This window comes from Chenopodium album, chromosome 2 (genome assembly GCF_948465745.1).
Source record: "Chenopodium album chromosome 2, dcCheAlbu1.1, whole genome shotgun sequence".
Classification (NCBI taxonomy): Eukaryota; Viridiplantae; Streptophyta; class Magnoliopsida; order Caryophyllales; family Amaranthaceae; genus Chenopodium; species Chenopodium album.
This window is the reverse complement of record NC_137835.1, coordinates 83,324,899-83,335,425: the sequence shown is the minus strand read 5'-3', so window position 1 is coordinate 83,335,425 and position 10,527 is coordinate 83,324,899. Positions and strand designations below refer to the sequence as shown.

Below are 10,527 nucleotides of genomic sequence, written 5' to 3'. Positions count from 1 at the left end.
CCACAAAATTTGTAAATTGTAATTATAAAATAATTTCCTACCGATATTCTTCAAAAATTAAGTGATGATGATTAATACGAGTAATTTGAATCACATCCGCATAAAAAAAAAATTAAAAAAAAAAAAAAGTTATGCATGTGTACTGTTATTGTGTCATGATAAGCGTGAAGTGGAATCTAACGTGAATTGGAGAAAGTATTATTTAACCTCAAATTAGCTCACTATTCCAAGGTTATTTTTTTTATTTCACTTGTATCCTCTAAAAAAAACCACAAGGATTCATTGCATGATTTAATTAAATTTACTCGGACTCATCACATCTATGGTAATTTGAAATAGAAGAACAATATGGAATAGAGGAGTTATATTAAAACAGTTGTTAAGGCTTTGCTCATGAAGTCATGAGTAGTTGATAAGTCAAGTACCAATTGGTTTTGAGATGAAGTCTTCTAAAGCTAGTTTTTTTGCGTCATTCCAATTTTAAGGATCAACTATAGCAAATATAGAAGCAGAAATTTTAGAGGACATACAATGATAGAATGAGAAAGTACGTATCTTCAAGAAGCATGTTTTTCCATCCATATCACATAATGACCTTTATTACAATGAGATACCTGCAAGAAAATACATATAGAGTATTTCATAATGAATTATTAACTATATCTCAAAGCGTTTGGAGATAAATTTAACAATATCTTATATTTAATAAATTATTATTATTCTAAACGAAACAATAAAAAAGAAGCAAAGGTAGTATTTTTTTACTATGCATATGCACATGCACATGCCTTTAATTTTATGGGCTACAGGCCCACAACCTTCCTGCCAGGCTGCCAGTGTCCTATAAATGGGCAATAATACTTCAAAAAAAGAAGATCCTTATCTTTGTTAAGTTTTTGCTACAACCATATTAAGTTAAATCACTGAGAAAATAACTAAGAATTACACAATTATACATTGCAACTTTGTGCCTTCATCTAACCAATTATTAGCTGCCCTGGATGACTCCATATATAGTTGGTAGATTATTGTCGGTCTTTTTAATTGATGTTCTGTAAAATAATTAATTAAGTTCTAACTTATATTTGGGTGGCCAACATTAGTTAGGATTCGAGATAATTTTTTTTTATTTTTTTTATTTTTATTATTATTTATTTTTATTAGTTGAGACATAATTTCAAATCCAAAGTTAATCATACTTGGAGAGAATTTTGATAAAGTGAAATATCACATCATCAGTTTTTGTCCACTTTTACAATTTCAATTGATAAATTAAAATTGCCATTGTTAAAAAAATGATAAAAATTGTAGGTAAAGAATGCAAATATGACAATTTTATTAGGGTCAAATAGTTATTTTTAGAAAATATAAATTTTGATAAGTTAAGTTTATTAAGTCAAAATAAATATGGACAAGTACTATTAAGGAGTGCAAGTTTAAAAAATTACAATAAAAATAAGTTCAAATAATTTTACGTTGTAGTTTAGTTTCAAAATCGCTAGATCTCATATTTATAAGTCAGTATAAGTAAAAAATCAAATCGATAAAGCATACACTGATATACAAGTATATAAGACCAAATTTGATTTCTAACAACTCAAGAAGTCAAAGTTCAAGTATAGCACGACCTTGGTCTACAATCATTCCATAATTTATAAACCTAAACTTCTCTTTTGGGTACCCTTTTAGCCTGGTCATACCTAGCCAATAATTTTTGTACCACGTGTCATGTTTGTAATGAATCAGGTTAAACACCTAAGCCAATCACAGTCTAACACATAACTAGAATCTACTACTTTAGGATATTCATTCATGATATCATGCATGAACCTATGCTATATGCAGCCAAGAACCTTCCATGTCCATGTCCCTGCACCATAAAATCCTATTAATTAATAATTAAGAAACATAACTAACTCAGTCCCTCCTTCCCATATACGTGATATACTTCACTAATTCTTTATATGCTCACTTTATATGCTAGTAAACTAACTTATTAATTTAATAACAATGACTCTCCACATACTTAACATGCAATTACTTATTAAGTGCTTGTTTGGTTGATAGGATATTAAGAAAATCAAGAACAATTAAAATTAATTGTATATTCGAATTCTAATGAAGTGGAAAATTTTGATAGCTTGAGGAAACTAACTAGGAATTTCTTTTTGATAAACTCGATCCAATTCTATAACTTACAAGCAACCATACCATAGCCCTTCATAAGTTGGTATAATATTGTTTTAGAACTACACCCTCAATTGTCTCTCAATACTTACCATTTAGAATATGTGAAATAATACTTATTTAAAAGCATTACTATTACAATTCTATTCATGCATGCATCACACAAGGTCCAAAAAATAGGTCTTCTAAATTACAAGTACCTGTTACGATTTATTGAAAATAACTTAATTTAACTGAACAAAATTGAATTGAATAAAGCTAAAATGAATTATTTGTGAGAGAAGATAATTAAGAACTGAACTGATTGGAGCTAAACTGAACTGAACTGAACTGAACTGATTAGAGCTAAATTGAAATGAACTGAGATTAAGCTGAACAGAACATACCCTAAATATATATAGTTAGACATCCAGTAACTTTGTAATAATACTAACATTATGTAGCAAGTAGCAATACCTACCTTGGCTACCTATAATAAAAAAACATGAGTATGACAAGTTGACAACCTTTATGATAAGAATATCTAACTCCATTCTCTAGGTAAAAAATGACCAATACCAAAAGTTATACGAAGTATATTGTGATCTCAATACTGAAAAAGGGGAAAAAAAAAAGGTTAACAATCGGAGAAGCGATTCTTCTCCATTATACTGTACAAATAATACAACTTCTATCATCGAGCATGAACGTACACCAGCCACGTGTCCAGCTGACGCATACTCAATAGTGGGTCCCATTGCGCACTCTCCTTAACCCTACTTAGTTAAGTTAATACAATGCCTAAATCACAATAATCTATCTCTTCATCTATATAAACCCTTCATTTTACATCATTACCTTCATCTCAACCCTCTCATCCTCCAAAATCTCCTACAACATTCATACACTTACTATTTATACATTATTCTCCACCTTAGTATAACTTGGACCGACCATAATATAACATTTATACATACATATCCCGTGTACTATTTCTATTTGTAATACCACATCAGCAGTGTTACTGATATCTTATGGGGACGGTGCAAGAGGATCAGTATGTGTATTCTAACATGAATAGGGAGCAATGTAAGAGCCGAGTGGCGGTGCCACCACCTCAACCATTCTTTAAGTCCCTACAAGGCTCATTGAAAGAGACATTCTTCCCCGACGACCCCTTGAGGCAGTTCAAAAACCAGCCGAGGTCTAGGAAGTTCATACTAGGGTTACAATACTTCTTTCCCTTCCTCGAGTGGATGCCAAAGTATACGTTGGACTTCTTGAAGTCGGACCTCGTTGCCGGGATCACCATTGCTAGCCTTGCTATCCCCCAAGGGATCAGCTATGCTAAGCTTGCCAATTTGCCCCCAATTCTTGGACTATGTAAGTTGTAGTATAGTAAAATAATACTCACTTATGTTGATATTTTTAATTATTTATCTTAATGTTCTACTTTATCAAACTATATTTATTTTGGATGTTAATATCTTAAATCTGATTCGAAACAAAGCTATCTATACATTTGATGATTTAAGTGCATCTAAGTATCTTCATGCACTAAAGTGAAAGATATTAATTAATCAATTGCAAGTAATCTTTTTAATTAAGGGGCTAATTAGTGATCTAATGACAGCTACGTTTTATCATAAATTTAAAAAAAAAAAAAAGCAACGTTTAGTGCAAAATTAGAGTTTTAATGACAAATAGGAGTGAGTGTTTTTTTTAATTAAAATATAGTAATAATGTGAAACAACGTTTAGTGCAAAATTAGAGTATTAATGACAAATTGGAGTGAATGTTTGTATTATTATAGTAATAATGTGGAGTGTATGACTTGTTAATTAGTACGGACTAGTAATCTTGATTAAGATTCTGAATGTTGCAAGTGGTATAGAGAGACTGGAGAGCACTAAATTATATTACTTTAAATACATACTTCTTAATAATTTAGGCGTTTTTATACGTGGTATATGCACACTTTCTTATGATAGGAAAGCCTAACACGGTTATATTGTCGTTCCATCCTAAAACAAACGAATCTTATAAGTTAGTCATCTTTCATCTTATTAATCAATGATACAAGACATCTTATATGTGTTATAAGTATATTGATTTACCCTACAACTAACTAAAAGTTCAGTTATTGCTAATTACTGGCTTGGTGGAACTAATTGATTAACATGGTACAAGGTGTGATCCCAGTGAGTGATTACATCAATGGACATGTCATTCGATTAACTTACAACATTAAAATTAACTTTATTTTTACATACGTAGTATATATTATCTTTTTTTTTTTTTTTTTTTTTTTTTGAAAACGTCGTATATGTTATCTAACATTAAACATATTTTGTGGATTTATAATCAGACTCTAGCTTTGTTCCACCTTTGGTCTATGCCATGATGGGAACTTCTAAAGATGTGGCGGTAGGAACCATCGCGGTGGGGTCTCTCTTGACCGGAGCTATGCTAAGCACCGTTGTTGATCCGAACCAGAATCCGAAGCTATTCCTTCACCTTGCTTTTACTGCTACCCTTGTTGCTGGAATTTTTGAAGCCACTTTAGGCCTACTAAGGTTGGTATAGTAAATTTCTTTTATTGTTCTTATTACTTTTAACGTTTAAGTACCAATAGTATGGATAAACATGATTAACTTTTTTTAGCACATCTTCTACTAGTTTATATAATATTTACGAAGTATATAATAATAGTTGCACTATCTATATATTTATGCGCTCAATTTTAATAAGGGTAGTAGATAATAAATCATTCATGAATCACTTTAATTATGTAAATAAGCATGTTAAAATAGTATATGTGACTATTATTTTACATGTGAATTGTACTCGTACGGAGAAATATCTTGAGAGGCAAGTGGCCATATCTAAGAGATTCATCTTTTTTCATACAACTTTCTCCATATAATTAGATTGTGATTGGTCAGAAAATAGTGGGAAATATGCCAGTAAGATCGCTGTTTGGGTAAGGTTCAATTCACCATATCGAAGCATATGCTATCAAAATTTTCAATGATACAATTTCCAATATTTGTGCCTTTTTTTCTATACCAAGGAATAAAATTATTTGCACTCACAAACACAATAGGTCATGCATTATTAGACAAAAAAAAAAAGGGTTTCAGAGATATCACTTTTTTTGAAATTATTGTTGGAATTTTCTTACACTTTTTGATCTTAAACTTTATTTTTTCAATGCAGTTTTAACATGAAAAAAGATAAGAATATTGATTTTCCCATATGGAGATATTGTTTGTCTCCTTGGATATGAATTTGCTAAGATAGGCCAATTGTCATTCACTATAAAAGTGTACAATTATAAAGGGTTTTGCTTATAAGATATACGAGTTGAGCTGAGCTGAGCTGAGTACTTGTTTATCTCTAAAATCATTTTGATAATATTATCAACTTTGTAATATATATGATATACGAGTATATATATATATTTTTTGATAATACAATATAGTTTGACCTAAAATGACTAATGGGCAAACAAGAAATTTAATATGCAGATGTTAATATACTAAAGTTGGTATTATGTTAATATTTGTATTATTTTGATTATAAGTCTAAAATAGATAATTAATTGATGGATTAATAATGATGAGAATAATAATAATGCAGGCTAGGGTTCATAGTGGATTTCTTATCACATGCAACAATTGTGGGATTCATGGGAGGAGCAGCAACAGTGGTGTGTTTGCAACAACTCAAAGGAATACTTGGACTCACTCATTTTACTAAATCTACAGATATCATTGATGTTATGCATTCTGTCTTTTCCCAAGAACACCAGGTACTATAATTGTTTATTTTAATTACTAATTATGTACAAAGTATAATTAAACCACCCACTTGCTTTTTAATACAGTACATAACTATTATATATAGTATTCCATTATCTTAATTATTGATCTTTTGATTAATTGTACATTTCATAATGTTAAATGTTGAGTATTTAATTGATTGTTAATTTTTGAATTGTGCAGTGGAGATGGGAAAGTGCAGTACTAGGATGTGGTTTCCTCTTTTTCCTTCTTCTCACTAAATACTTTGTAAGTTTAACCTATTTTCTTAATAAAGTTTAACCTATTTTCTTAATACTTTGTATGCACAAGAGTTAAAAAATGAAGAACTAAAGTCAAAAAGTGGGGTTGTAAGTGAAAAAAATAAGTATACCTTGTATTAGTGTAAAAAAACGTTGTACTCACGAAAAAAGAATAATAAACGAGAAAAAGGAATAGATGTAGGATTACTGGATTAGTCATAGAGAAAGTGTCTATATTTACGCGATTTTTGTGACTTTCCTTTCCGGTTACTAATTACATGCTTTTTTGGTATTTAAAATGTAGAGCAAGAGAAAGCCAATATTCTTTTGGATATCAGTGATGTCTCCTTTGATCTCAATTATATTGGGAAGCCTACTTGTCTATCTCACCCATGCTGAAAATCATGGTGTTCAAGTGGTAAGTCTCGGCAACGTCTTATCTCAATATTCTACACTTTTGTTATTTTGTATATGACTTACATATGTTTCTTAATTGATTGCCACTTCTTCTTATATCACTTTTTAGAGATAATCAAACCTTTAAAGTGAAAGCACTTAACACATACATGTACCTTGACAAATAAATACATTAGATCAACACAACATTTAAACTTGGAAAATGACCTCCTTGATCATCAATATAAAATCCATAAATATTATGGAATATAGTGAAAGTTACATCAATACAAGGCAAAAACACAACTTTATTTAGGGTATGCATATGATTAACAAGTTTCTTGGTATATTTAAGAAAATAAATTTGACTGTGAGAGTTCAGGACAACTCAAGTGGTTAGGACTTCTCTCTCGATTCTAAAAGATTCTGAGATCGATTCTCATCCCCGCCCTTGTGGCTCTCTTAAAAAAAAATTATCAATTAATTTAGTTGGTTAATGTCTTGAATCTTGAGGATTTAGATCAAATTCCGTGTATATCATCTGCTCTTATGTCGTTTTGGAAGTGGGTCAAAATGAGATCTGCAAAATGTAATATCCAGTAATAGTGGTAACCTTGGACCACAGTCCACAACATAAGTAGTGAGTTCCATAAGTATAATCAGAACAGAACTCTGAAGACGAATATTGGTCTGTGCCACTAAATCCATACCCACTATACCTTTTGTATCTTGACGTATTACTAAAGTATGGCCCACCACTTATATATTGTTGGGCCCTCAAGCTATTCAATTAAAGGCTGTTTGCCATGAGGAAGTCTTTGGGCTGGCCCATCATATCATAATTGGTTGTGTGAAGATTCCTATATATGGCAGAATCTTCCTTTTTCTTTAGGGGTGTAATTATGCACATACATGTTCGGGACAGCCCCACTAAATGACTAAACCATTGTACTTGTATCACTTGTATACTTCCTAAATATTTAGGGGTGCATAATGGCACATAATCTATAATGTACTCGTGGACGAGATTTGATCCAATATTTTGGTTACCTACCTTTTAATATTTTAACCAACTAAGCTAGTTGACATTCACATATCAGTGAATTGAATATGCTATAATAAGTAACTTCTATAAAGATAAGATTTGATCGAGAAGTTTCAGTTTTATAAATATATATGAGCAAATGAATTAATAGAGTTTTCATTTTTGATGGATATGCAGATTGGGTTCTTGAAGAAGGGCATTAATCCACCTTCATTTGGAGACTTTGTATTGTACTCTCCTTACTTTCCGGTGGCTCTCAAAACTGGCATTGTTACCGGTATCATTGCTATGGCGGTGAGTTGCTATACCTTTGCCTTAAACTTCTTACTAATCACGTATACTGGAAAATTTCTTATACAACTGTTGCACCACATCAACAATATAACCTGACCTCTTTATGACCTTGGAATATTTGGGGTTGTAACATTTCTTATACAACTGTTGCACCACGTGAACAAAACTTATTTACGAACAATAATTCAAGTACCTTAATTACTTACTATCACATGATGTAATCAATTACAGGAAGGAATTGCTGTGGCAAGAAGCTTTGCTATGTTCAAAAACTACAACATTGATGGAAACAAAGAAATGGTTGCCTTTGGAGTTATGAACATAATTGGCTCTTGCACTTCTTGTTATCTTACCTCAGGTACGTACATTATTTAATTTAATTTAACATATGATAATTAACTAATTAATAAAAACAAGTGAATTTCTACTAGAATTATTTTTTCAAATGATTTAATTTCTAGTTATACTAATCTAAAATTCTTAAATAAATCACTTGCTTTAGGTCCATTTTCGCGGTCAGCTGTGAATTACAACGCCGGGTGCAAAACAGCATTTTCAAACATAATAATGTCAACTGCTGTGATGATCACACTTCTATTCCTCACACCATTGTTCTACTACACCCCTCTTGTGGTCCTCTCATCCATCATCATGTCTGCTATGCTCGGCCTTATAGACTATGATGCCGCGATTCATCTTTGGAATACAGATAAATTTGATTTTGTTGTTTGCATAAGTGCCTACATTGGCGTGGTTTTTGGCAGCGTTGAAATTGGCCTAGTGATCGCGGTAAGTATTAGTTACCAGAAAATATAAGTTCAAATAAGGGCTAATAAGTTCCAATCCGGACAAACTAGTTATTAATTGACATTATTATTCGAAATAATGTAGGTTGCATTGTCCGTGTTGAGGGTGTTGCTATTCGTGGCTAGACCAAGGACCACGGTCCTGGGTAATGTGCCGAATTCGATTTGCTATAGGAGTGTTGATCAATACCCGGAAGCTCAAACTGTGCCCGGAATTCTCATACTTGAAATTGGTGCTCCTATATATTTTGCCAATTCTACCTACTTAAGAGAAAGGTAATTTAAAAGAATAGTTCTTTATGTTTATTTTATATATAATGAAAAACATATATTGTTTTTGGAATTTAGATTGTTATATAAATGATTGTGTGTTTGTTCTTAGGATTTCGAGGTGGATCGATGATGAGGAAGAGAGGTTGAAGTTATCTGGAGAGTCTAGTTTACGTTATGTCATCTTGGATATGAGAGGTATGTTATACTATAGAAGTAAAAATAGCAATTAGATCAATAACCAATGTTTTTGTTTGTCTAGCTAATAAGTGGTAGGATTCTTGTTACCCTAAGGTTAAAAGTTCGAATCTTACCACTATTTAGCTCTAGGGAGCCAACAAGTCTAGACCACTACATAGTACATGTGTGGATGTTATTATGTGAAGGCGAGTTTAAACTTATGACATAACTTAAAGACTAAATTCGGTATTATATTGCAGCCGTCTCATGCATTGACACAAGTGGAATCAGCATGTTTGAAGAAGTTAAGAAGATCATTGACAGAAGAAAGCTTCAGGTACATATATCCTATTACGTAGTTTCACAATTGTTACATGTTCAATCTTAAAAGTACGAAAATCGATATATTTTATATTATCTTACCAAAAATAATGCTGATTCTTATTTAAATGTTTTTTTTTTCCTTGTAAAATTCAGCTTGTATTAGCAAGTCCAGGAGGAGAAGTGATGAAGAAATTGGACAGAGCCAAATTCATAGAGAAATTAGGGCAAGAATGGATACATTTGACCGTTGGGGAGGCAGTTGGAGCATGTAGGTACATGCTTCATACTTACAAGGCTGATGGTCAACCCGAGACGTGGAGCAACAATGTTTGACTTATTTTAAATTATTGATAAATTTGCTATTATTTAAATTTTGTTTTGGTGCTTAATCATAAGAAATTAAGAACAATTAATTAGGTGGCCTGGGGAAGAAAGTATTGTTATTAGCAACTTAATGAAAATTAGAAAGAAGTTGTGATTGTTAATTGGAAGCTAAGGTTTTTATGCCTTCCAAATTAAATCATCAACATGTAAAACTATTTTGTAGTGCATCAAAATGATGCTAGCTATATTGTGTATATTTATGAATCATGAAAAAATATTTCATGGAATTTGCAATCTTCTTCACATTGTAATGCATTGTCATTGCTACTTAATTAGCTTCTTCATCCTTGTATAAATTAAAGCTCCTTCCTTTATAATCTAATCCTACATACAATGAAGCTTTTGCTACGTGTATATGGATTGGATAATGCTATAAGAAGTCGATTAGTTCTCTAGTTGATCTTGCAATTATACAGTTCGACAAGTTTGATTTAATTTATACCATTGTATTTATAGAGGATTAAAGCTTACACTTTCGCATGTACATAGTTAACTATAGAAATACCTACTCCCCCCGTCCCTAAATTACATTCTTGTTTTCCTCTATTATAATATTATGTGAGGAATAAATTCTAGAAATAGGAATGTAATTTAGG

General features: G+C 31.4%; 1 protein-coding gene across 1 annotated transcript; it reads left to right on the top strand.

The window, feature by feature from the left end:
- Positions 1-3,018: 3,018 nt before the first annotated feature.
- LOC145604041 (sulfate transporter 3.1-like) lies at positions 3,019-10,158 on the top strand. Its single transcript, XM_081659998.1, has 12 exons — positions 3,019-3,549; positions 4,535-4,742; positions 5,809-5,980; positions 6,174-6,239; positions 6,537-6,650; positions 7,851-7,967; positions 8,199-8,325; positions 8,470-8,756; positions 8,859-9,049; positions 9,156-9,241; positions 9,484-9,560; positions 9,701-10,158. The coding sequence occupies exons 1-12, from the start codon at positions 3,201-3,203 to the stop codon at positions 9,878-9,880; spliced, it is 1,974 nt and encodes a 657-aa protein (XP_081516124.1). The 5' UTR covers positions 3,019-3,200; the 3' UTR covers positions 9,881-10,158.
- The last annotated feature ends 369 nt before the right edge of the window (positions 10,159-10,527 follow it).

Bases quoted from the DNA above. Each gene is read 5' to 3' on its own strand.
- LOC145604041 (XM_081659998.1), top strand. From the start codon at position 3,201: ATGGGGACGGTGCAAGAGGATCAGTATGTGTATTCTAACATGAATAGG. The intron at 8,326-8,469 runs GTACGTACATTA...CACTTGCTTTAG, and splicing joins TTCTTGTTATCTTACCTCAG to GTCCATTTTCGCGGTCAGCT. The intron at 9,561-9,700 runs GTACATATATCC...TGTAAAATTCAG, and splicing joins TTGACAGAAGAAAGCTTCAG to CTTGTATTAGCAAGTCCAGG.